The sequence below is a fragment of the Lottia gigantea genome (genome assembly GCF_000327385.1).
Source record: "Lottia gigantea unplaced genomic scaffold LOTGIsca_141, whole genome shotgun sequence".
Classification (NCBI taxonomy): domain Eukaryota; kingdom Metazoa; phylum Mollusca; class Gastropoda; family Lottiidae; genus Lottia; species Lottia gigantea.
The window spans coordinates 3,209-31,203 of NW_008707634.1; the positions used below are offsets into that span (position 1 = coordinate 3,209).

Here is a 27,995-nt window from a genome sequence, read left to right on the forward strand (position 1 = left end):
TTCTGTAGTCTACACAAAATCTGGTAGTACCATCTTTCTTCTTAACAAGAACTATAGGACTAGCCCAAGGACTTGTAGATTCTTATATAACATTCTGTTCAAGCATTTTCTTTAAAGCTTCACCCACTTCTACTTTCTGGTGAAAAGGAATCCGTCTGGCTCTCTGCTAGATAGGATTAGCAGGACCAGTTTTTATCTTGTGAGTGACATCTTTGGTCTTGCCAAGATCTAAATCACTCCTTGCAAATATATTTTGAGAAACTGAATTAAAAAGTTTTTAAGTTTAAGCTTTTGGATTTTTGTCAGGTTTTTAGCTGATGATTAAAAAAAAATTTTGAGGTGATTGGGAAAATCATCAAACTTTTTACTCGAAAGCTGTTGCTTATTGGGCACATCAACTAAATCCAATTGTCCACTGGTTGTTTGCTTAAAAATTGTAAGTGGGTTTGTAGAGACATTCATGATCCGGAATGTCCTGTTCTGAAACCATGGCTAAAGAACGAGATTTGGATGTTGCTCTATCATGACGGTTTGTCCGTTCAAATCGTTCTTAACCGACTCATGGATTCTACCAGGTACTATCTTTTCATGACCAGCAGGAATCATTGTACTCTTAGCAGCTATTATTCTTTTCACTGATGAACCAACTACAAATTGAAGGCTTAATGTCTTTTCGGATAACTCCATTTCTCTGTTTGTAAGGTCAATCTTACAACCATGTTTCTCAAGAAAATCTAATCCAAGTATACAATGTGATCCTATATCGGCAACGATGACTGGCTGTTTATAAACCATATCACCAATAAAAAATGTAGGTTCTGTGGCTCCCTTTGTAATCATTCTTTTTCCATCAGCAAGGCTTATGTAGTAACCAACCATTTTCAAATAGGGTTGTTTGCTTATCTGTACAAATACAGCTGTTGACACAAGGGTCATGGTAGCTCCTGTATCTACCAAACAATATGTCTGTACGTTCGCTATTTGAGCTAGCATGTGTAGACCTGCTTCACTTTGAGCTCTTAAGAACTTATTAATTCTTCTCTTTTTCCTGTTACTTTTATTTCTCATTGTAAATGCTTCATCGTTGGATTTCTTGAACCAACAATGCTTACTAGAGTGTCTTTTCTTCTTACAATTTTCACAGATAATATCTGTTCGTTTCTTCTGTTTTTCGAGAATGTCATTCCTTCAGTTAATTGCGTTATCTGAGTCATAATTTGATCAGCTAGACTTTTATCAATTGCACTTTCTTGTTTTGGTTCTGTTACAGACCGAGAATATTTCTGTTTTGGACGCTTCGATTCATTAGAAACTCTGAAGGATTCTAACTCTACTGCCATATGAACAGCCTCTTCTATATTAGAAGGTCTTGTCTGTTGAATTTTCCAGACCATGTCCATATCATCTTTTAGTGAATCTAGGAATGCGTCTTTTGCCAAAACATCTTGTAAATTCTGTTCGGCTGTAGGGTATCCCAAAACAACCATTCTTTTAATTGATTGTCCTAACTCAGTCAATTTTTCGTCATGTTTTTTTCATCGGTTTTTTAGTTTTCGTCTTTCCAACTCAACCATTAATGATTCATAATCATAGCGATGTTCAGGTGCGAGTGAACAAAGAACTTGTTGGGCTAAACCCATTATACTTCCTGCTAAATGGAGACCTTGTTCTACCTTTGTCCATTTATTTATTCTTATACAGGTTTTAAAATGAGCTTTGTAATCCATTAACGGCGTAGTGGCATCATATTTACTCGCTGCAAGTATAGGTTTTCTATACAGCTGCTGTCTACCATACACATTATGATGTGCATCTTCCCTTTGGTTCTAAACTGGATCCATGTTATTCTCAAATAACGGTGGGGGACCAGGAGTAAACTCCAGTCTGTGTAACAGTGGATCTCTGGTTTCTTTAGGTCTGGTATCTGTCTGTTTTGTTTCTGATAGTGATAGGGTAAATTCAGGACTTTCATGTTCACTGATTTGTTCCCTTTGCACACTATCGAAAAGAACATCTGACAATGTACGGCGACTTCCAGAACCTCTTTTATTAGCCACTTCGCTAGAAATAGAATCTGTTTTATCCATTCTTACAATTGAAGGATTTTAATCAATAAAATGGGTATGACTTTCTGCCATCAATAGTTATTTTGGGTTCTACCCAGGAAATAACTAGATACCTGTTAGTAGAGCGGATTCAGAGTTTTACTTCGAAGAGAGTGGGCAAGTAACCAGTAAAAAGTGGTTCTGCCTTATCCTTCAATTTCCTAGATTCGCGACATTTACATTTTGGTTTGGGAAAAAATCTCAAACGATAGGGACGATAGGGACTTGAAATTTGAAACATAACAACAAGGTAGTATCTTCAGTGCAAATTACAACTTTCCAGCTCTGATAGCCTTCGAACGAGAGCCTGTCAAAGTTTTGGCCTTCACCCCATTGAAATGCAGTGCAGAAAGACACAATAGGCAGACTGCCGACCCCACCCCTGAACTAAAATGGCCACAACTCCTCCAATTTTGACGCTAGAGCAATGATTTTTGTTGCAAATGAGAGTTTATCATGCCCTCTATCTATTTGAGCCGAAAGCAGAAATTTGGAATTTTGGAAAACTTTTGAGAAAATCGACTTTGAAGTTTCACTCGAATTTTCAAGAGGAAAATCGCATATTTTTTGGTTTGGGGAAAAAGTTTGAGACCAAATGTGCCGTAACTGGCAGAGTTTTCAAGATAGGAAGCTGAGATTTGGAACACAACAACTTCCAATAGGTGTGTACCTTCAGTGCAAATTTCAGCCCTGATAGTTTTCGAACGGCAGCCTGTTAAAGTTTTGGTCTTCACCCCAACCAGTGCAACGAGACTCTATAGGCGGACTGCCGACCCCCACCCTCTCACTAAAATGGCCATAACTTCGATAATTTTGACGCTAGAGATATAATTCTTGCTGCAAACGAAAGTTTAACATGTCTTCTATCTATTTCAGTCGAAAACAGAAATTCGGATATTTTGAAATCTTTCGGGAAAATCGACTTTGAAGTTCCACCCGAATTTTCAAGAGGGAAATTTGCTTACATTTTGGTTTGGGAAAAAATCTGAAACTCAAAGTGCTGTAACAGGCAGAGTTTTCACGATAGGGACTTGAAATTTGAAACATAACAACTTCCAATAGGGGTGTACCTTCAGTGCAAATTGAAACTTTCCATCTCTGATTGTCTTTGAGCTGTAGTCTGTCAAAGTTTTGGTCTTAACCCCGACCAGTGCAACAAGACACTATGGTTGCCGACCCTACCCCAAACTTAAGATGGCTATAACTCAGCCAATTTTGAACCTAAAGGTACCATTTTTGTCGCTAATGAAAGTTTAACATACCCTGGGTTTATGCTAACAGATCGAAAACTTAAAGTGCTGTGGCAGGCTGAGGTTGCAAGGTAGAAGGTAGAAATTTCAAACAGAACAACTTAGACCTTAATTGCAGCTTTACATCTCTGATAGTGTTCAAATGGCAGTCTGTCAAAGTTTTGGTCTTACCCCGACAAGTGCAACTAAACTGCATACGCTGGTTGCCGACCCTACCCCAAACTTAAAATGGCCATAACTCGGCCAATTTTGACCCTAGAGGTACGATTTTTGATCATACCTTTTTAATGGAAGGTTAAGAGGTTATTGGTTTAAGAGGGCAGTTGTTAGACCCTAACTATAGTGGCTAAATTAAAATTAGGTCTAATTATAATTAGACTGAATGTTATAAGATAAGACAAAAGAGAAAAAAAAAATCTTTTTGCTATTATGAAATGACAATTTTTGACGAAATGTTTTGCAAATGAATTTTTTGCAACGGTCGATGATAATAATTTTATATCTGACAATAGGTATTGTGCATGTTTGAAGACTTTTTGACACTTTTTGACCTCAACATCCCAGACAAGAGAAATCACTGACTTAGACATGACCGGTTATCTTCGATGACATATCAGTTTTCAATCACATGAGTTTCTTCACTATCTAACTTGCCTAAAATAACAAATCGGGATAATACAGGAGAAAGGTGGGTTTATTACTAATAATATAAACAGATTATTGAAAATAGTCTAATGCGGGTTTTGAGCAGACAAAAACCCGTGGTAACTTTTGAGACAAACTCTTGATCGGAATATCTACCCTCAGGAACTATATCGAGTTATTTAAATATCTGATATACCGACTAATATTTAGGATTGTTTTCTTTTTTGTGGCACAATGTGTTCGTGTGTTTGCAGAATATCGACGGCGTGATTTTCAACGCCTACATCATAAGCCTAATACGATCACAACAATTATGGGAAAATTTTTCCACTGTTAAAATAGTGCTAAATGCATAGAACGACAAAGAGATATTCAAAAACTTCAAACTTCAACTTCATTTTATACGTCCACATTAGATTTTGATGAAACTTGGTGTGAGTGTTTGCTATTGAAAATTAAAAAAATAAATCGAAAAATGATTAGTATGAGTTATTGCTCTTGTTCTTGAAAACTCGTCCAATTTTAGCTTGTAAACTTGGTGTGAGTGTTTGTAATCACCCACGGATGAACCCTATTGAAAATCAGAAGAATCAAAAAATATTTAGTTATTACCCTTGTTCTTAAAAACAAAAGTTTTAGCCTGCAAACTCTCTAGAAGGCTCAATTTTTGACTGATTTTGACGAAACTTGGTTATATTATTCAGTATGCCCCTAAAAATTTCAAAAGAATTGTAAGATTGAAGGTTGAATATTTAATACTGATAATTGTTACTGTAATGCCAAATATTCTTTATTCAAAATCAAAGCTACCAGTGGGCGTACATTACTTTGCCTGGCAAGCTATCTTTTAATATTTATAATAAATAAGTTACAGGGATATAACAGTATTTAGTATATAAGATTCCCTATGAAAATATTTTCCGCATATGATGTCACACTGCCTTTAAAACTCTTTGTCATATCCACCAAGCCGGATATAACTATAAAAATACAAGGTTATTTCTTTTACAAATTTATTGGTGTTATTACAGTTACTATATTACATGGATGAATGCAAACAGCTAACTGTAATTACACTTTTCTAATCAATAATAGTAAGTGTATTGAGTGGATATTCTAATACAATATATAGGTAAATATAAAGTAATGTTACATATATCCTGTATCATATCTCTATATGTATTCGCAACACACGGTGTACAACTAACTATACTTTAGGTAACACAAGTCAATGGTGTTCAGTATGTCCATATTTAAGAGAAATACAAAAAGATTTCTACATCCAGAGTTTTATAGCGTAAATCATCATAAGAGGTTTTTTTTTACTCTCTCAAAGATAGGAGAAAGAAATGTCACATTCCATTTTACGATCACTGATATGATACGGTTAATAGCCTCATTGAATCCTCCATATATTCAAAGATCTGTTTACAGTTCTATGATTTTAAACGAAATACAAAATCAATGAAAATCATGTCTGAAGAGCTCCCATATGTTGTACTCCCCTGTTTGTTGTTAGAATTTCGCATGACTACCAACTTCATGCAGGATGTAACAGGCTGGATATGTCGAGAGAAAGCAACTTTAGGCTATCGAAGTCATGTGTAAATATCAGTTAGTTCATATTAATAAAAACTGTGAGATATTTGACCTATTTATTAAACCTCTTATCTTATTATATATCTATATATTATTTTATATACATGACTACAATGACACTTTATAAATGACCTTGTTGTACATTTACATTATACATATTGTTAGGATTTGTATATATTGAAAGAGCCTAATAACTGTATACAGGTAAATCACATGTTTCAACAAATTCAAAACTTTAGTATGGATAAGATGGTCAAGGTATTTTTGAATACATTTTGATCGGATATCTTGTTTTTTTTTTAAAAAAACCGACATTTTCGTCGTATGTTCAATAAACAATATGTTAAAATTCCTGTTACATGGTGTAATCCGTAACTGAGTGATTGTCATATAATGTACTTCTCACTAGTTTCGATTCCTTTAACTATCAAAGCATTCTAGAAATATCCGGATTCATTCCACGGGAATTATAATAAATAGCACAATCATTTCCCTTGGCTCGAGTATTTTATTGGACGAAATAAATATATTACAAAATATAAGCTGATCTTGCATTGGGTGTTACTAATATTTCCATTCCATAATAATCTGGACCTTGACCAAAATTATAAGCGATAGTTCCATGTATAGCAGGAATTTAGAAAGTTCCAAAATGCAGATTTTAAATCCCATCTCAATAAAAGTTAATGTCAGAATAACGTTTTAAATATTCATTTAAGAATTCGGTGTCTCTATAGTGGACTAATGGAAGATGATTAATGTAAAGCTTTAACAAATCTCTATTCCACATATCATGACATGTCTCTACTTCCTTTTACTAACAAATGGCGGCGAATACTATTTCGTGTCCCAAAAGATATCAGGTCTTACCACCCTTTTATATGTCTTGAAACTACTTGGTCATCTCGCCATGCAAGTACAATGAGCAAAAAATTTTGATGCGTTTTAACTAAGTCAAGGGCAATAACTCAAATTCCGTTGATCGAAAAATTCAAATTCACTTGACTAAGGTCTCATCATTATAAATGATCACACCAAATTTAATTTAAATCGGAGGAAAAATGTAGTCTCTATTCTGTTCACAAACAAATTAAGTCAAGGGCAATAACTCAAAAACTNTCATCGAAAGATTACAAATTCGATCTTGTCCAAGATCTCATCAATATAAATGATCACACCAATNTCATAAAATCAGATAAAAACTGTAATCTATATTGCGTTCACAAACCAATTGTGGACGGACGGATCAATGGACGAACAGGGGCGACGACAATATACGACCACGTTTTAATGTGGGAGTATAAAAAAGTAAATTATTGTATATGGTAATTAAACTCATTAATTACAGATCAAAATGAGTACATCCAGTGATGGCGGGTCTTCAAATGGTTGCATGCGGTTCCTTCACATGTTGGTGCGCACCAAAAAAGTTCCAGATATGGAAATTATGGAAATGTCCGGATTAGCTCGTGTCTTGGGATTATTCGATTTAACAGCCCTAGGTATGTAGTTTATGTTCGTTTCTCACATGATCAAAAAGTCATTTTTCATATGCGTTCGATTCATGAAATAGATGAAAGGAATGGATACCTTTTTTTTCTCGTATGTTAAACATCAGTGTGTGAACATACGCGTTCTCTGAAAAAGGTGTCTCAAGCGCAGCTCTTATATCACAAACTAGTGTTAATAATTCCAGGTGTTGGTAGTACATTAGGCGCTGGTATCTATGTTGTTGCTGGACAAGTTGCACGGCAAACATCAGGACCATCGGTGTTTGTGTCATTTCTTGTAGCTGCTGTTGCTTCTGTATTGGCAGGTAGATAGATAATTACTATTTGTAAGATCCTACAAAAATAGGTGTTGGTCTTGATTTATGTTTCACAAGTGTCTGATAAAGGATTTATATTTAGATATTGTGCATTATTATGTTAGTGTATGCAGCTCCACGAATTCTTTGACCCATATTCGGATACAATGCTGCGGGTATTAAACCACGAGTTCAACGTGCACGTATACTTTATAAGACATCTTCAAAAGAATACTGTAAATCTTTATTTAGGTGTCTGTTATGCTGAATTTGCTGCTCGTGTACCTAAAGCAGGCTCGGCTTATGTTTACAGTTATGTGACAGTTGGGGAGCTAATGGCTTTTATCATTGGGTGGAATATGATTTTAGAATACGCCATAGGTGAGTTTAGAGATACCTGTAATTGTTATACATTTACAAGAGGGAAATAGTGTAAATGTAAATAGACTTCAGAAGTACTGGAACTGCACTAAAATTGTTTAATCTCTAGATGTAGCACGAAATAGAAATTTCACTTTCTATGTCTATGTATCTTTTCTTCTGTACGGCGGAGTCTCAAGAAAGACGAGTCGTTATTTTAACTTTCAAACTCGGATAATTCTGGACACACATGGATTTGAAAGCTCAAATTTGGACGGTTAGCTTTAAACAATATTACGGATAAGCATAGCTAAAAAATCGAATTTCTGAGATTAATTTCCTTTTAATCGATAGTCTGAAGAAGTGGTGTATTTGTACTGAATAATGCATTATATTCCTCTTTTATTTCAGGTACAGCCAGTGTAGCTAGGGCATGGAGTTCCTATTTTGATTCTCTGATTAACAATGACATACAAAATTTCTTTAATTCCACAATGCCTATGAATTTGACTGGTCTGTCGTCTTATCCGGATTTCTTTTCATTCGGAATAACCCTACTCCTTACGGGTAAGTAATCAGCGGACTTTTTACGACAGTCAATAATTATGATATATTTATACAGGGACTAGGCACGACTTTAAATCATCACGTTAAATTCATCTATAAAACTGTGTTTTTGAACAAGAATTTTATATTTTCTCGAAGATATTGCTTACTGAAGATGCATCTGATATTTTGATGGATTGCTAAGAGGTTTTCAAATATTAATTTAACTTTTTATTTCATTGCAAAAATAAAGGGCGTTTGACGAAACATTGGAATGGTGTTCAATTGACGAGTACTATTAGTATCCCCGATACACATAATTTACATTTTTAAAAACCTCTTTACAATTAATTAAACTGTTTTCCAGTATTGCTGGCAGTTGGTGTTCGAGAATCAGCTAAATTCAACAATGTATTTACTGGAGTAAATATTCTTGTGGTATTATACGTTGTTATCTGTGGAATGTTTAAAGTAGATATAAAAAATTGGCAAGTTGATCCAAAACAGGTTGGTTTTGTGCTTTATGGTATACAATTATGGTTGGATCAATTCATTAGCCAATGAACATTTCCAGTCTCTAACATGAAAGGATGTTAGTAAATAAAATGACTGTCACCTCATAATAAATCTATGTTATTATCGCAAGGATAAACTAACAATAAAATTCCAATCATATACTCCAATTACGTTTTTTTAAGCTGCACTTAAAATCTATCATTAGCCCATTGATCCATTTAAAGTAAAATTGGAGAGGAATCTTAATGGGATTGTAAATTGTCTCAAAAGATAGCTTGCCAGGAAAGGTAATATACGCCCACTGGCAGCTTTTATTTTGAATAAAAATATTTAGCAGTACAGCAACAATCGCCAGTATGAAATATTCAACCTTCAGTCATACACTTCTTTTAAACTCTCTGAGGTGATACTGAATGATATTACCCAGTTTCTTCAAAATCCGACAGGAATTGTGCCTTCTAGAGTGTTTACAATCAATTGTGGACGGATGGACATGGGTGGCGTTCATTTCATGTAAGCGTATAGGAATTGTATGTAAATTATATCGGGGACACCTGATAACATCAATTTGCACCATTCCAATTTTCAACCAGACACTTCGGTTTCCTGCAATTCCACGGAAACTAAGTATTTGACGCCTGACGGAAAATTGGAATGGTGCACATTGATGCCATTAGTATCCCCGATACAGATAATTTTCTAAAGTTCTAAAAGTAAAAAGTAACACAACATATCTTTTAAGGTAGAAGTGTCAGATGAAGATGTGGGGACAGGTGGTTTCTTTCCATTTGGTTTCTCTGGAATGATGTCAGGAGCTGCCACTTGTTTTTATGCCTTTGTTGGTTTTGATTGTGTTGCCACTACAGGTACGATTTTTATAGTATTCATAATTGAAATATTTTATTAACTGCCATAACCCCCTTTTCAAATCAAATTCTGTAAAAGTATGGGATATTATTACAAAACAAATCTTGAGATTGAAAATAATGTCAGCAATAAGATAAACAATGATTTAACCCATTATTTTTAACGTAATCGTTACAAATTCTTTCCCTTTCACTCCTCATTTGGACAACGGTTATTGGAATGCAACTACATGGTCAATCTGTCTACAATTTAGCATTGTTTGTCATTTAGCTGTTTACCGTGGGTATTGATTTGACTTTTTGCAGGTAAATGAACTTTTAATTTACTATGAGGATTGGATTATTTTACTATATATTGTAGGTGAAGAAGCCAAAAATCCACAAAGAAACATACCACTGGCTATTATCACATCTTTAATCATTATATCATTAGCGTATTGTTCATTATCAGCTGTTTTGACTTTAATGTGTCCCTATTACTTATTGGATCCAAATGCACCATTGCCATTTGTGTTTGATAGAGAAGGATGGGGTGTTGCCAAGTACATCATATCTGTTGGAGCACTGTGTGGATTATCCACTAGGTAGGTTACAGTAGTAAAGGAAAGTACGTGGAAAGGACCTCATAAAAAATGGCTGATATCATGGAAGTTCATGAAACTCGCATCTGTAGATTCTGAAACCATTGTCCACAAATTTAGACACTGCAATTCATTTTTAAGCAAGAGAGCTTTTGGTGAACAAACTGAACTATATGACCTAAAATAAGATGAAAACGTAAAATGAGAATGTAAAATTGTTTGATTAATAAACAGCATTAATTTTTTTTTTTTAGTTTACTAGGTGCTATGTTTCCATTACCAAGAATATTGTATGCTATGGCCACGGATGGTGTGTTGTTTAAAGTATTAGCTAATGTCAATGAAAGATTTAAAACACCGTTATTAGCAACTATAATAACAGGTATTTTCTCAGGTATGGAGCGGAGCGTTTTCTTTGGGAGATTATTCTTACATATTAAAGTGACGATCTTATTAATATTATATAAGTAAAAACTATGGGCGTCTAGATATGGATAATCATTGTACCGTTGCTAAAGGTGCCTTTTTTTCAATCTCTAATCGTATAATAGCATCATATGATGCGCACAACCTTCATTTATTAGTGAAAAAAGGATACCATCCAAGTGAGATATTGAGTATGAGTATTCTTTTGTTGTAGGTTTTATGGCTATGATGTTTAATTTAAAAGAATTAGTGGATATGATGTCTATTGGTACTCTGTTGGCTTATACATTGGTAGCTATATGTGTATTAGTATTAAGGTATGGCATCCGAAGACTAATTGATTGTGCTTGATGTAATTTTTTGTAAATTTCAGCAAAATAAAATCATCAATGAATAAGGGAAAATTAGTACACAGATACAAAACAGTTACCATGAGAATAGAATGAAATTGAGACAATAATCAGAGACATAAAACAATTGCAAAAACAACATTTCTATCGCACGTATTTTGTTGAGACTTGAAATCTAAGAACTCAAGACAAATCTAAGAAAAATATTTGAATTTTTAAATAATCAATGTAGGTATAGAACAGATGAACATCAACCAGGTCAAACTGTAGAATCCACAATAAAGGATGATAACTCTCTTTTCTCATCTCGTCAACTATTCATATCACCATCCATAACACCAACAGCATTAACTCAAAAAATAGCTACAGCTAGTATAGCAATATTATGTAAGTATCATTAAAATTCATTTTGCAAAATGTATATTTTCTCTCTCTTCTAAAAGTTTGGTTAACGTATCAAATAGCATTTACAGGCTTTAATATATAACTAAAATTGAGATCGATAAATTACTTTTAGCATCAAGATTAACCAAAAAAGGAATACATATGTGAACAAAATTATACAAATGCAAAAGAAACCAACTGATTATATAAAAAAAGGAATTATCTTGGGAATCCAATCATTAACATTTGTATTTCCAGGTATAGCTATAACATGTTTCTGTGCTCTTATAATATTTACTGTGGATTATTTAGAAGAAAAGTCATGGTGGGCTATATTACTAACATTAATACCAGGACTAATCATTGTATTATGTACTATTGTTATATACAAACAACCACAATCACCAGCTAAACTCAGTTTTAAAGTAAGTACTTTACCCACAATAACAATCACAAACTTAACTGTTTAAGGAAAGTAATTAACAGCTGCAATCACCAGCTATATTCAGTTATCAAGGTAAGTACTAAACAACAACAATTACCAGTAAGTTCTATACTAACAACCACCATCACCAGGTAAACTCAGTTTTAAGTAAGTTCTATACTAACAACCACCATTACCAGCTTAACTCAGTTTAAAAGTAAGTTCTATACCAACGAAGACCATCACCATCTGAACTCAGTTTTAAAGTGAGTTATATACTAACAACCACCATCACTAGCTAACCTCAGTTTTAGAGTACGTTCTATACTAACAACCACTATCACCAGCTAAACTCAGGTTTAAGTTAAGCACTAAACAACAACTACCATCATCAGCTTAACTCAGTTTTGAAGTGAGTTTTATACTAACAACCACCATCACCACCTAAACTCAGTTTCAAAGTAAGTTTTATACTAATAACCACCATCATCACCTAAACTCAGTTTTAAAGTAAGTTTTACACTAATAACCACCATCACCACCTAAACTCAGTTTTAAAGTAAGTTTTATACTAACAACCACCTAAATTAATAAGTACTAAACAACATCAATAACCAGCTATAATCAGTTTTAAGTAAGCATTATACTGACAACCAGAATCATGAGCTAAAAGTTAGCTAAAATTGTTAAGTGTTTTAAAAAAAAAATTCAAAATTCCAATTATTATTAAAATAGTTAAGAAGTTCGACATTGAAAGTTTGCTTATATTGTTTTGCAGGTTCCAGCTTTGCCATTATTACCGACATTGAGTATATTTGTTAATATATATCTAATGTTAAAATTATCATCCTCAACTTGGATCAGGTTTGGTGTTTGGATGGTTATAGGTAGGTGATAGTTTCAGTATCTAGTCACTTCTAGTACACATACCCTTCCCTTGCTAGACATTAGTGCAAAAGCTTACTTTAGAAATTATTATTCAATATCATAAAAGGGCTCTCCAATTTCAAGCATATATGTATTAATTCTATAAAATGACAAATGAGATTTTATCTGTTAAGGATTTCTTATCTTTGAAAATATGCTTTTAATATGATTTATACAAAAGAATAGTGCTCAAAATGAGATTGAGGAAATCACCAGGCAATGCAAGAAGAACAGTCCCTAACCCTTGCTTTCTATTTTTTTTATCAGGTTTTTCTATATATTTTGGCTACTCTATCCATCATACAGATTATAAATCCAGCACCACCTCTCCTACCTTCGGCTTACCAAAAACACATTCCATAGACAGTAGTGAAAGCTTAGATAGCTTAGAATCAGAAACAGCCTTCTCTGAGACAACTCAACTTGTGAAAAATAAATCAAAAGATAAATAGTGTTTCAAATCAAATCGAAATAAAGAGGGTTGTAGTTTTATGGTTATACCACCTTGCCAAATGAAATACTGAAGCTGACATTAAGTGCCTCAAGCTCAAACTATTACATTTACAACCAAGTGTACAATATATTTCATTAAGAATTCTATTTTGAGTTATCAGGATAATGGAGTTTTGTTGCAGTATTTTGAAAAAAGTATTAATTGTTATTTATTGTTTCGTTATTTGTGTGCAATATTCCATCTGATAATGCAACTTTGGATGTTGCGTTTGCAGTTTTTTCTGTAAGTGAATCAAAATACTTGTCTTCGATGATCTCACAAAGTTGTGATGCACCTAAAGCTCTGTTAAATGACATATTTCTTACTGCAGGTGATTCTGAGATATTTATTATAAAACCATTGAACTCTACTGTCTACATATATTATTTCTTTACAAAGTTTTTGATTAATCAGCATAAAATTGCTGTCTTTTTGTTGCTGCTCTGCAACATGTTTTAAAGCTGAATTATGTCAGATCAATGATAAGAAGTTAAAAAGTAATAACCTGCAGAAATAACACAAAGCAAAGCATCTTGATTGGTATTTTAATCAGAGTGTACAATATTATATTATATTTTTGTTTTCAAACCATGTTTCTTGCCATCACATTGTGTTTAGTCATACGTATTTATTAAGAAAACTTGTGTAATCTAACCCTTGTCTATATTCTATCAGGGTTTATAATATATTTTGGCTATGGTATCAGAAAGAGTACTGAAGGAGAGAGACTACAAAATCTTGCAACCGGGAACATCCAGTCTTATGAATCAACTGGAGACAAAACTTCTTCACCAGCCTTACCAAGAAGAATTAAACTGGAACAAGAAATATCTATTCCTTATGCTTCACCTAGTAATGTTGTTATCAATGAAAAAATGTGATATTGCTTACTGTTGAATTAAGTGTGTTAAATAAACTAATAACACTGTACTGTATTGAAATGTGATTAACCCACAGCACACAACCTTAATTTATAATGATAAATAGAATCTGGAACTTGTTGCTTATTGTAATAATATTTATAAAAGTCATTATTTAAAGCCATCCTCACCTAAAGGTTGGACATATAATATTATCTAACTTGTTTAATAAATATTATGAAAAAACTTGATTCAGTTCCTCTATTTCTATATGATTTGAAAGAATGAAAGATTTACATTTTAGAATTTATATGAATTTTAAATTGTAGATGTTTTTTTTTGATCAGACTGTTTTTGTGTAAACCTTATAACTCTTCATTGTGCTGTGAAAAGGCTTTAAACCCACACTAGTAGAATAGATAATGATTTGCCTTGTAGGTTATGCAGTTGGCCGCATTTAAGAGAGGGACTGGATATATATTGCTATCGCAGAAAAAGAAGTTGTCATCATGGTCCCACTAAATTTAAAATTGAACCTCCCATTTCTCAACCAGTCTATGTCCCTGACTGAAAACCAACTATCATACCAGTTTTGTAGCAACAATTTAGACCGAAATATTGAGAATGAATAAAACCAGTACAAACCATTTTTAAGATTTTACTATAAAAATTCTTTTTAACAGATCATTTCCTTTTCTTTTCTATTATTTTAGTTTTTTTCACAAGTTTTGACTTTGCTGTTTTATTCTCTGATTTTGTTTTTTTTTCAGTCTTTTTGAGTCTGATATTATTATTATTATCACTATGAGGTTGATTTCTATTAGGAGTAATACCACTAGATATCATCTTACTACTTAATTCTTCCTGTTTTCGGGCTATCAAATGTTTTCTATTCCATAACAATATATTTACACCTACAATAGACAGCAATCAGATAATATTACAAAGTCAAAAGCTGCAAGATTCAAAAGCTGCTCTATATTTCACCAACTATCCAAATTCAATCATGGCTCCCATTTGCCGATTAGTTGTGTCAAGGTGGCATCCCAATAGAGTGATGACCCTGCTGGTGGACAAGATTGATCCTAAGGTCAATCTGAAAGCTTTTAGCTCAATGCCCTGGTGTCCCATGTCCAAAATCTGTTTGGAAATAGAGCCTCACTAAAATAGGTATTGTGATCAGCGTCTCTAGCGAAGCAGTACATGATAGCTTTTAGAATATTTTTTGTATCCAACTTACCCATTCCAGAAGCTAAAGCATCACCACTATGATTGAATTTATTTAACTGAAAAAAAAATATTATCTTATTTAGCTAGATATATTATTGTAATCTTACATGTTTTCTACCACACTCCCATTCTAATTTCACTATTTTAACCAATAAAGGTGTGTCATGTAAAACCTGCTTCTTGATAAAAGATGATGATTTGATGAAAATCCAAAGTAGAGCTTTCCAACAATTCATCATTGTTATAACAGGTTCTAAATGACTCGCTTTGATTGGTTAAATATTATATCATTAAAATGTCACAGGGACCAAAAAAATCAAAATGTTATTGTCAATTTATTGTTCTAATTCAATTGTTATTTTTAATTTTACACCATAGTATTTTAATACAAAAATATATTACCGAAACAATTCCTGGAGCACTAGGATCATAGAGTTTACAAATAATACCACCAGTATCACTGTCTATAATATCTATAGCTCGACGCTCATAAGCACTGCTGACTTTCATTAGTGATGGGTCAGGATAACGACCTACTACTATCAGATCTTGTAATGGATGCCATGTAGCTTTAATAGGTGTAATATGTTGAAAGAATCGATGAGGATGAACAATAGTTTTATCTAATCTCCAGTCAGGAGCTGAGAATATCTTAATCTCACTGTGTTGATCTGTTGTCAGTAGTCTACATCCATCTGTGGAACTGAAATATGCTGAAAAATAATGAGAAAGTTTTATTAGACCTGCATAATGAAAACAATTTAGAAATTTACCTTGTTGTTTGTTACAATGATTATCTCAAATAATACAAGGATTATAAATCTGATTTGATAACTTTGCATACCAAAGAGTTGTCTACAAGTTGTATTGTACTTTTGCACTGCAGGGTTTCAATGCATCACAGTGCATGAGTTTAAATGGCCCCTTTTGGGAATCAATAATCAGAGAACTAAAGCTACTTACCTGAATTGACTCCCTTAGCATGCTGTAATACATTGACTGAACTTTTAATATCTTTGATCATCCTGATATCCCATAGTTTAACAGTATGATCTACAGATGCTGTACATAATAACCAACTTTCTCTTGGTGAGAATTCAACATGAGTTACTTTCTGTTTGTGTAATTTGAGATTTGAGATCTACAATAGAATAATCGGTCTTAAGATTATAGGGATGTAAAGAGTTATTTATTAACTTTTTATTTGATGTGTATGTGGGACATTGAAATCATATTTTTCCACCATTCCAATTTCAGTCTATGGTTCTAGCAATTCTACTAAAACTAAGACATAATAGTGATGTTAAAGAAATCTTTCTTGGAAGAATTGCTTTGATTTTTGGATGTCATCAATCATGATACAATTTTTTTTTACCATAAGACAACCAGACTAATTGGTACATGTTTTATAGCATTCACCTTCTCTCCCTGGTCTGTTAAAGTTAAAACTTTTCCCACATTATCTCCAGTAATAACCATTTTATTGTCTTGACTAACATCTACTGAACAGTACCAAAAACTATAGAGAAGAACATATAGGTTGATATATGCAAGATGAATGAGTAGTGAAAGATTTCAGACTGGCTTGAAATCTCACTTATCGAGTGAATTTTAGCTTAGTTATTAACATAGAAATGTGAAATTAATCCTTTAGAGACATTTAGGCTCAGAAATCAATTTAATAATTAACTGTATAGCAATCCTGAGTTTTTTCAAGTGAAACTCAAGAGTAGTAAACTGTAAAATTGTGTTCTGTAACTTAACGAAATAAGAGCAGTGGATGATATTCATATTGTATAGATAAATGTCCATTTTTTTTAAATCATAGCTCTAGAGGGTTATATTCAATCTTTTATTTAATATTCATAACTAAAAACAATTTACATAAGAACACTAACTTACTCCATACAGTTCATGGTATCAGATAAAACTTGAGTTTGACGTCCTTCAAAATCATGTAGTGTAACAGTACCATTGATTGAAGCAGTTAATACTCTGTTATGATCCCAGGGCCAAAACTTGATAGCTTGTATAGACCCTCCTGGGCCATCCTACAAAAGATAAATAAACCAAAATATTAGATATATATATATATATCACACAATTAATGATTTTAACAACTTTCAAGACAAACGATTGGTTAGGTATTTTTAATGGCAATATGGTGAAAAGGTCATCACTTTTTTTTGTTAAGGTGTTTCATTAGCTGATAAAATTCATCCTTTGTCAACTGCAGCCATTTAAAGTATCAACTCCCTCTTCCAAACATTTAGCATCTGAGATGGTGTTACCTACCCCATGTATAAAAGGATCTTTATCAACTGTAGAAGAATTCCATAATATAATATCACCACCCTTGGATCCCATAGCTAATGTGTTCTGATGTGTGGGGTGCCATTCCAATGCTGTTGTTCTTCTATCAAATGGTGTAGCACATCGAAATAAACCAAACTCTGATATTTCTTTTATCAATGGCTGGGTAAAACTCTACAAAAAAGAATTTCTGTTTTATGAATGGTTTGTTAATCTTCAGTCTTGGCAGAATAGATATCTTCCTAAATCTCTACATAGAATATACAAAAGTGCTTCTTAAAGCAATGCTTTGAAATGGGCAACAAATAAGAGTATTTTTGACTACAAAAATTTCCAATATTTTTGTTTATGCCACTGAAACATAGTGTGTTATGTTTGGTGCAGAAAAGTTGTGTTCTCTACAATACACATAATGCAAAACCAAAAATTGGAAACATATTCTCCATAGCCTACCTTTTTAAATTTTGGTTGAACATGAATACCACAAGTTGTCTTGTATAATAAATGGAATAAATTTAAACTTTTTTCAAAATTTGTTGAAATAGAAGGTCTGAAGTGATATTCAGAATGTCTTTTATCAAAGTTACAACTGAAGTCTGTCTTTTCAAAAGTACACTTGTTTTCTGTCTTGGTTTCAAATTTATCCAGAAAGTTTATTTTGTTCGAAAGTTTCAGAGAGTCATTTTCATCATCACTATTTAAATGTTTGGAAATTGACAAGTCATTATATTTGTTTGATTTCTTTTTTGAAACTTTTAATTTTGAAGATATTTCTTTCTGTTTTAATTTGATTTTAGAAGAGGTTTCTGTATTAATTTCACTGTTGACCATTTTCTTTCTCAATTTTGCTGACAATGTCTGGGCAGATGAAGATTGGCAGTCTTGTTGATCAATATTTGAAATCATTTCTCTTTTTCTAGCTCTGCTTTGTTGTGACATGGTGAACTTAAATCTTCAAAGCTTCTCTAAAATAAAGATTGTCATTTATGAGCCATCTTCACAATATCGAGCTATTACAACCTTCATCTTAAACCTCGACTCCAATGTAACGACTTGATTGTACGCCTAGAACGCTACTCCAGCCGACAACTGTCAAAGTAAGTATCAGACTGAAATCGAGCCAGATGTCTCGGACTAGACATCATATAGCAGTGAGGCAATGGTGTGTAAAAGCATAGCCAGTTGACCTTGACAACATATTAATACTGTACAGGCTTCATTAATTGCAGTAATTAGTAACTTGTGAATGCAGTACACACAGAAGGAGTAATAATAATAATAATTAGTCTACTAGACCTAATGCGATATATGACTACTGATCACAGTTGTAACAGCACACACAGTGCACAAATGTCTTTGACAGTCAATTCTATTGACTGTGTCAGGAAACAATTACACTATCCCAACTTTTGGAATTTTAATCTTATCAAGTGCTGAAAGGCACAGAGATCAATTTCAGCATTCGGGCAGAGATTAATTACTTAGATCGGACTTACGTAATGTAAACTCCCGCCATGTACGAAACCAATATTCGTATACTGATGATATATATAAATTAAGTTTAATAATTAGAGTACCCGAGTTGATAAAAAAAATAATGATAATTGTATATAGAAATAACAGGTTTGAAAATCATTGAATGTCATGTTTCAGAAAAAAAAATCGAAATTCCAACTTTACAGCTCTGAATTGATCATAGCGTACCCATACAAAAATCAATACAAATGTGTACTCTATGGGTTTTCCAATGTTTGAATATTTGGCAGAATTTTATCAAACTATACACCAGAAATAAATGAGAAATGCTAAAAATGACAAAGGTTACTGATAGAAAATATGTTCTTTTAATGTGGTATTCTTGCCAATAAAATACGTACCCATTTAAAAATAAGACCTTCACCTTTGATTGATATCTTTGAACAGTCTCAAGGACACTACTTCATAAGTCATTATCATCAGAAACTAAATCTTCAAAGAATGGCTAATCAGCGAAAATTTTTCGTCGGTGGAAATTGGAAACTTAATGGAGACAAACAGAGCGTCGATGGCATTATAAAATTTCTTAATGATGGTCCTTTAGATGAAAACACAGGTAAAATGCTTTGTTTGTGAAGTATGTTTATGCTATGGTACTGCCTTTTATTGATGCCTATTTATGGCCAATGCCGGCGTCGTGTATATGTGCAGTCACCAGTCACTGCCAGTAATCCCTGTTGCAGTGTAGAAGACCTAGTTCTGTTTCCAGTAATTGTGGTGACATCCCAGCCTCTGATGGATATTTTGACAGTTGTAAACTGGAGTTAGAGTCAGAAGAAAAAGACCCTTTTAATTTGGTTAAATGGGGATTTTCCACACCTCCAAAGATGTGTATTGAATTACCTTTAAGATGATTGTAAATTAGTGTTGGGCATCACCATAGCTTTCGTTTTGTTAGTATCACATGACCTTTGAACTTTATGCTGTGCATGCAGTTTTAAATAGCCGATGCTAAATCAGTTTTGCCAAAAAAAAAATTTGATGTTATTGAAGACATGACATAAAAGGTGCAGGGAGAAAATGACTGAAATACAAAAATATTCATCTTTCCAAATATACCTGTGATTTGCAGACCCGAGGTATTACAAATAGGTTTAAACACCCTGCACCTGTGGAAATGCGGAATGTCCCCATTTAACAGGGCCTATTTTCCTGTCTCCATACCAGCTGACATCTGTCTAAATAGCTATCAGAGGCTGGAATAGAGACAGATGTTTCAGTCAAGCGGTCAACCTGATTCTTGTTTATATATAAAAATAGAAATTTTTACCTTTATTCACATTGTACACAATCCAGCACTGTCAGCTGCCACCGCAGAAGTATGGCTTTTTGTAGACCTAGCATAGCTTAATATTTGATAGTTTTCTCTGGAGTAATATAAAAGTAGCCCATTCTTTTCATTATAGTATTTTTATTTCAGAGGTTGTTGTTTCACCACCAGCCATATATCTAGACTATGTTAGAGGTAAACTGAATAATAATGTTGCCACTTCAGCACAAAATTGTTATAAAGTAGCCAAAGGAGCGTTCACTGGTGAAATAGGTATGTTCTGTTCGGGATAAAATTTGATTTGAGTCAGGTTTAAGTTCACAAAAACCTCAGAATTTTTCTGAATTGATATTTGATATAACTCAAAGAGTACTAAACTTGATATGTTATAATTGTGGATATGTTACATGTTATTTAATATTTCAGTGCTGCTATGGCTAAAGATGTAGGTGCTACATGGATCATCTTAGGCCATTCTGAAAGAAGACATGTTTTTGGTGAATGTGATGAGGTATTAATTTTCTATTGACAGTTGTGTCTTGCAGATTCAAAGTACAGTATGCATTTGAGGTGTTGTCATCCAAAAGCTAATGAATTTAAGTACATTTTTAGAGCAACAAGAATAGTGAATTTCTTGACACCATACTGAATGGTAAACTTTCATGATGTAATAATCGTAGTAAATTTTCAACTCATTAGCTTTCTTTAGTGAATTATTGGTACATGTGTACGATACATTAATCTGTGTAATCTTTCAAGGTCAAGTCATATGGTCTCAAATGGAAGGTTAATCTTTTTTCATCTACTATGATCTTTCTCTCTTACAGTTAATTGGTCAAAAAACGAAGTATGTGTTGGAAGAAGGATTAGGGGTCATTGCTTGTATTGGAGAGAAACTTGAAGAGAGAGAATCCAACCAAACAAATGAAGTAGTATTTCGACAAACTTCAGCATTTGCAGGTATTATCTTGTTTACACTTAAATAATGCCAGGCTTATGAGGGGTACTGCTCTATTGTCTGAAGCACATTTCTTCTATTATCATTCTCCCTTCATACAATTTCATTACATGAGTTCTGAGCATTAAGTGCATTAAGCAAAATACATAATGTAACATAATATATATTATACAAATACATTTCAGCTAATATCAGTGATTGGAGTAAAGTGGTATTAGCCTATGAACCAGTATGGGCTATTGGTACTGGTAAAGTAGCTTCTCCAGAACAAGCTCAAGAAGTACATGCCAGTTTAAGAAAGTGGTTGGCTGATAATGTTTCTGCTGAGGTTGCTCAAAAAACTAGAATCATTTATGGGGGTAGGTATAATTATGTTCTTTACAAATGAGGTTACGTTAGATATTTAAATAATCCTGCTTTCATTCACCTTATATTTGTCAAAAAAAAACAAGATTACTCCTGCAGTATTTTTATGAAATTGTTGTGATTATATAAAAAAAAAACATGGCATGTCTTCCTTCAAAGGCATTCTTTTATTTGTCTTCCTTAATGTTAAAATATCTTGGTATTTGTGTATTTTAGGATCTGTTAGTGCTGGAAATTGTAAAGAATTAGGTACTAAACCTGATGTTGATGGTTTCTTAGTTGGTGGGGCTTCATTAAAACCTGACTTTGTACAAATTATCAATGCTAGAAAAGCATAATGTTGTTTATGTGTAAATACTATGTAATTTAATCTTTTAGAGTGCCATTTTTGTTCATGTAAGTGAAAGGGAATGTCATGTAAACTTACATTTTAGTAGGACTCTTAAACAAATAACAGAATTTTTTACTAAAATGATCAGTCGATTTGATATCCATTCAGTGTTAAGTGTATTACAATAACCAAATACAAAATGTTTATCTGTATTCTGTTATTAATCCTCATCTGATGTTTGTTTTATAATGTTTAGAATCAAGTCTATGGATCAAAAGAGCTTTGATGTAGTGAGAACAAAACTGAGACAGCAAACAATACTAGTCAGTGCAGATTTTTATTGAAAAACTATTATATTCTTAGGATTGAATGTTGTATTTTAAATAATGTTGTAGGATTAATTATACCATTGGATGAGAAAGCCATTTTCTAAATAAAATACGCGAACCCTTTCTCTTTCTTCAATTTTCAGAATTATGCAATGTCATCTTATAAATGATTTTGAAGTTCAAAATCATTATCTTTCATATGTTGAACGTCGAATTTCTCTTTAATCCTTACAATGAACCAATGCAGAAATGAATAGTTCACAGTTTAGGCTAGTAAAGAACATACAAAGGTATATATGATTCTTATACGGAAATAACACAACCAAACAGTCCACAACCATTTTTAATCTCCACCTCAACTTAAGTCAAATTTTTCAAAAGGCTAAAATATTTTAACTGGCTTTAAATGTGATTTGAAGGCTTAGGTATATATTATAGCCTTTTTAAAATTTCGAATTGATTTAATTGGTTGTGAACTTTGTTTGTGTGTGTTATTATGATAGAATCATATATAGTTTCCTATGCAGTAATCAAATTCCTTAGAAACAACATGGTAGCTACAACTAAATAGTTTATTGAAAGCAAAGTTTTACATCAACAAAGATATTAACTGAAAGCACTATTATCTGTTAGTTAACAAATGCATATTATCAAAAGCAAAAAAAATCACTAATGATCATCTATCACTTAATATTTTTAACATAAAAATTGACACAATTATTTAAATCTTTCTCCGTCATTCTCTTTAACAAGGACAACTTTAAATCAGTTTCAAGATTCTCACCGGTGTTGTATAGCTTCTTTGATATAACTTCTAATGTTAGCATTAATATAAACAGTTTATAGTCACTCTTCTTTGTTTCTTTATTAAATTGAAAATATTCATTATTCCATAAATATATCTGAAGAACAGTAGCTGCTGTTGATGCGGTTAGCCTCTGTAAGAAAGATAACAAAAAAATCCACAACTAGATTGAATACAAGGTCTTGCACAACTTCTACAACTGCTTCATGATAAAACATTTTCGACGCAGAATCTTATTATCAACTAAATATCAAAGTTCAAATTAAGCAGTATCGCATCGCATAAAAATGGTCCTTTTTTCAATTCAATATTTCTTCTGATTAGCCAAAATTAAAATTTATCATGACAACCTGTGAATCAAATCAAATTGTATATTTCAAAGTTTATTTCTGGAACATTGCTACCGAATTTTTAAGAAATGTGAAACACTGGATTATCGACCAAAACTAAATTTAGATGTGATACATTGCTAATAAAATGTTTCATTCTGAATTGAATCCAGTTAAATATCACTACCAATCTATTAGATTAAATCATTACAGGTTATAATTAGATTCAAATTAAATCTTGGAATATCCAAGTAAGCTTATAATTTCATAAAATATAGTATTACACAAACCTTTCTTGGATCTATCTCCAACATGTTGTAAACTAAATCTTGAACAATTCCTGGAACAGAATCTGAAACAAGGAATAAGAAATCTGTCTCAGTCTTCAAAGAATCAATCTTTTCACATGACAATTATGTCATTTACCAAAAAATTACATAAAAATCTATTTATTGAATTGAGAGCTTAAGAGAAATGAATGGAGTTTTACATCCTACATTTCATCTCATGATTTCACAGACATCAACTAGAAGTTATACTGTTATTACCTGGAAGAGGTGGCAAGTCTGATATACTGTATGTTCCACTGTTTAATGATCTACCATGATTTTTACCATAAAATGGATTCTCTTCACCAAAAATCTCATAAGCTAAACTACCAGCAGCCCACAGATCACTTTTAGAATAATCTAATATTGACCTTCCATACACACTTGGAACAGCATTAACTATCTGAAATAAAAGAATTTTATTGTAAAGCTGACTGTATGGCTTAGGTATTTGAATTTGAAAATTTTTGATTATTTAAGTTTGGTCCAAAACATAAGGCTATTATGTTTGACAATTGACAGAAGTTTTTGGATTAGACTTCCACATCTTTGGCACATGTACTCACTTTCACTTTCCCAGGTGAGGGACACTGACTTCTGTTCAATGTAGAGCACTCAGTATGCTGGTGTAAATGGCATTTTTTTTATCAGCAGACCACACACACACTTCCTCTATCAAGACAAAGTGTAAAAGGGGTATTACACTTACCTCAGGAGCCATTAAAGATGGATTACCACCTTTAGTTTGATCAGATGAAACATACGGAATCTTCAATCCATTCTCATTGTCAGCTAAACAACATCCGAAATCACTAATCACAAGACGAGGCTTACCTGGAATTAATATCATCGAGACGTAACTTTCTGTGATGGGAATGAACATCCTTGTGGGTACAATCTAGCACAAATTAATTTACAATCTAGTCTCATTTATTTTTCGTCTCCATTGTAATTTAATTATTTTTCTACCTGTTCAAATGACCTTATTCATAACCAATCAAAGTGTGTCATGTAGGTTGCATTTCTTGTACACGTCATGAGATAGTATCATATTGCTCTGATTTGATGATTACTATCCCACAATTGTGGAAGAAAGCTTGTTAGATTTCAAACCAGACAAAAAATATCAAAAAAAGAAATTTGTACAAACCATCTGAAGTATCAGTATCTATCAATATATTGTTACTCTTGATATCTCTATGAGCTATAGAATGAAAAGACAAGTGTTCTATTCCCTCTAGTAACTGTGTTAAACAGCTTTAGTTGAGGGCTCTGTAAGGCAGTTCCTTGTAGCTTAACATTGTAAAAATGTCTCTAGGATAGCACCATTTATAAATTACTATCTTGATTTAGAATCTAGACTATCGCATGGATAATTTCCAAGTTTCTTTACTAACAATTCTCAACTATTTGATAGCGTTCATCAATTCTTTGGTAGTAAATCAAAATGGGGAGCCTTCCATTGATCCTATTAAATAGTTTTTATGTAATGACAACAAGCACAGATGAGTGAATCTTTACCTCTTCATTACCAGAAACATAGTCATATTTCTTCCAAGTCCATCATCATGTAACCTTTTTGGTAAAGCAGCTGGATATTTAGCAGTTGAATCTTCTAATTTGGGTACACTATCAATAAATACATCTTTCATATCTACTATATTTGGATGCGGTGGTAAATAGACATTGCCATCACTCCTAGAAGAAATTTAGAATAATATATAAGTGTTGTGTGTATGAATTTTTTTTTAATCATTTCAACTACCAGTACAGAAGTAATCTTTCAGGGGTGTCAGAAGATTCTTTGGGGATTGGGTAAAATGTCAGGTTAACCCTTTAATAATTTGAAATTTAACAACCAATGAGATCTGATATAAAAAATATTCAGTATTTGACTGGGTTAAGACAACTACACCAAACAATGTTAGGTTAAAACCATTGGAAAATAAAATTCTACCTGCTTTTTTTATTTCATATATAAAATAATATAATAAATATGTAAAGAGATGTATTTTTCGTGACCATTCAAATTGTTTAGCTCACATACCTTAAAACATTCAATGTATCAGAATCCTGTATAGTAGTACTTTTAGCAGGGATAGTCTCACGCTTCATGGCCTGTGATATTGACACTGTATTAGATTCAGCATCATAATTAAACATCATTTTCACTGCTAAATCAAACTTGTCTTTGACTTCACCACCATGACCTTCACCTTCAAGGTTGACCAATTCATCTTTAGCTTTATCTATCTCGGGATTCTCTTCATCTAGAAGATAGACATTGAAAAAACTTTCAATTCAGTTCTATTTCAGATATCTGGAACCTTCCAAAGGCAACCAAAAATCAAATCAAAGCCTGGATTTAAAAAAATGTTGAAATCAAAGTAGACCAAGCTTCCTTTATTTATAGACAAGGAAAGCTCTTTCATACATTTTGAAAAATGGAATGGAGTTCTAGGTCTTACTTTGGGTTTGGGCTAATGAAAATTGGTAAATGCATTGTGCAAGGAAAAAGATTTTGTCAACATCTTCCAACTGTCTTGGGTTCCTGAATGCACAAAGCTTGTAGCCCATTGGGCCTTTGTTTATTGTTATACAGATGTTCACCAACGGGGTGAAATCCAGGGTTAAATAAAAACTCGTCTAGCTCACTGAGTAACCACAACTCCCAATACATTTTAAATCCATGGAATTCTGCAATGAAGAAATGACAAACCTAGTAGTTCAAAATCTTCTTCATCAACATCTAGCACAACAATATCACTCCCACCATCATCTATGATCAAATACAGCCCTTCTTTATTAGATTCCTTATCCTTAGTCCGTTCTACATAATTAAACTCTATACCATCTCCATTAATCATAAGATAATCATCATCATCATCATCACCAACCATAGACAAGATAGAGATATCATCTGGTTCCTCAATATTCAGATCATTTGTTGATTCTTCTGATTGTTTGGTGTCTTCCATAGTTTCTGCAGTAGTAACTGAAAGAAAGAGAACAATTCATTGCCATGTTCTAAGCAAGATTTTGAGTGAGATCCAGCAGCTGTTATAGTGATTGTGCAGAGCTTGGTTGGTACCATTCCTTTGATTCTTGAAATTACACGCAATATATGACATTACTTTTACAAAAGCTGCTATTAATATCTCACGGCCTTAAAGGGATAGGTAAACCATTTTATTGACCAATCATACGTTAGTCTCAGAAACAGGAATTTAGCGTTCACAGCTCAACGTTGAAATTCAAGCCTTCAAATCCATAAGACTCCAGAATTATCTGTGATTGAATGTTAAAATGATGACTCGTCAATTTAAGATAATCTGTGACATATAGAAAAGACATATCAGGTAAGTAGAAAAAGTGAAAAAAATTCCCAGTTTGTTCTTTTTTTCAAAGGAATTATGCGACTTTCGCACATTTCTAGTACTTCTGAAGACTATTTACATATATTCAAGACTAAAAAATCAACCCTTTAAAACGGCACACCTGTCCCTTTAAGGATAGTGATGCTGCAAAATGCTTAGTTTTAGTGAAATTGCATGAACCAGAAAATTGGAGCAAATCAATGCCATCAGTGTCCCTGATACACAAAAAAAAGTTGTCTGTACAATTTCCTTAACCTTAATTCAGACAGAAGAATGTTCAAAGTTTGCTTTCTATGTGAAATGAAAATCATACCAATATTCTGACTGTTATCATTCTCTTCTCTATCAACATATCTAGCCTCATACACTGCAGCATTACAACCCTTCTCAATGAATGAACCAAATACAAGATCTTCTAGTCTGTTGGAGGAGCCATTCTTCTCAACTTTTGCATCAAACTTCTTGACCAAGTCCTACAAATTGAAAAAATTAAATACTACTGCTTAATTCAGGTATCATTCCACAGCTTCTTGCTTGACTTTCAAAATTCAAAAGGATAAGGTTGTCAGATGTTAGTAAAAATATAAAAACTCTGGAAGTAAAGACAGTCTAATCCTCAACTCAAGGTTTGTGCCAACATGAAAGGAAACCAGACAAATGATTTTAATTTATAATATAAGAAA

The 27,995-nt window shown here is 32.9% G+C and overlaps 4 protein-coding genes across 4 annotated transcripts; 2 read left to right on the top strand and 2 right to left on the bottom strand.

Moving 5' to 3' along the window:
- Window positions 1-4,029: 4,029 nt before the first annotated feature.
- Window positions 4,030-11,018, top strand: LOTGIDRAFT_207718 (hypothetical protein; the record flags this gene model as incomplete). The annotated part of the gene is made up of 10 exons (XM_009049908.1): window positions 4,030-4,043; window positions 6,948-7,101; window positions 7,296-7,415; window positions 7,659-7,787; window positions 8,178-8,333; window positions 8,680-8,819; window positions 9,571-9,694; window positions 10,056-10,278; window positions 10,530-10,669; window positions 10,916-11,018. Coding segments are annotated over exons 2-10 (1,281 nt in total), but the record flags the coding sequence as incomplete, so codon positions are not given.
- Window positions 11,019-14,940: 3,922 nt separating this feature from the next.
- On the bottom strand, window positions 14,941-18,210 carry LOTGIDRAFT_53959 (hypothetical protein; the record flags this gene model as incomplete). Its single annotated transcript, XM_009049909.1, has 8 exons — window positions 14,941-15,053; window positions 15,380-15,425; window positions 15,772-16,082; window positions 16,333-16,510; window positions 16,789-16,888; window positions 17,272-17,420; window positions 17,665-17,856; window positions 18,136-18,210. Coding segments are annotated over 8 exons (1,164 nt in total), but the record flags the coding sequence as incomplete, so codon positions are not given.
- Window positions 18,211-19,600: 1,390 nt separating this feature from the next.
- Window positions 19,601-22,595, top strand: LOTGIDRAFT_238326 (hypothetical protein). Its single transcript, XM_009049910.1, has 7 exons — window positions 19,601-19,774; window positions 20,639-20,761; window positions 20,795-20,798; window positions 20,915-20,999; window positions 21,316-21,448; window positions 21,632-21,805; window positions 22,029-22,595. The coding sequence occupies exons 1-7, from the start codon at window positions 19,660-19,662 to the stop codon at window positions 22,148-22,150; spliced, it is 756 nt and encodes a 251-aa protein (XP_009048158.1). The 5' UTR covers window positions 19,601-19,659; the 3' UTR covers window positions 22,151-22,595.
- Window positions 22,559-25,587, bottom strand: LOTGIDRAFT_207719 (hypothetical protein; the record flags this gene model as incomplete). Its single annotated transcript, XM_009049911.1, has 6 exons — window positions 22,559-23,410; window positions 23,897-23,958; window positions 24,155-24,338; window positions 24,645-24,769; window positions 25,086-25,192; window positions 25,457-25,587. The coding sequence occupies 6 exons, from the start codon at window positions 25,585-25,587 to the stop codon at window positions 23,156-23,158; spliced, it is 864 nt and encodes a 287-aa protein (XP_009048159.1). The 3' UTR covers window positions 22,559-23,155.
- Between the last annotated feature and the right edge of the window lie 2,408 nt (window positions 25,588-27,995).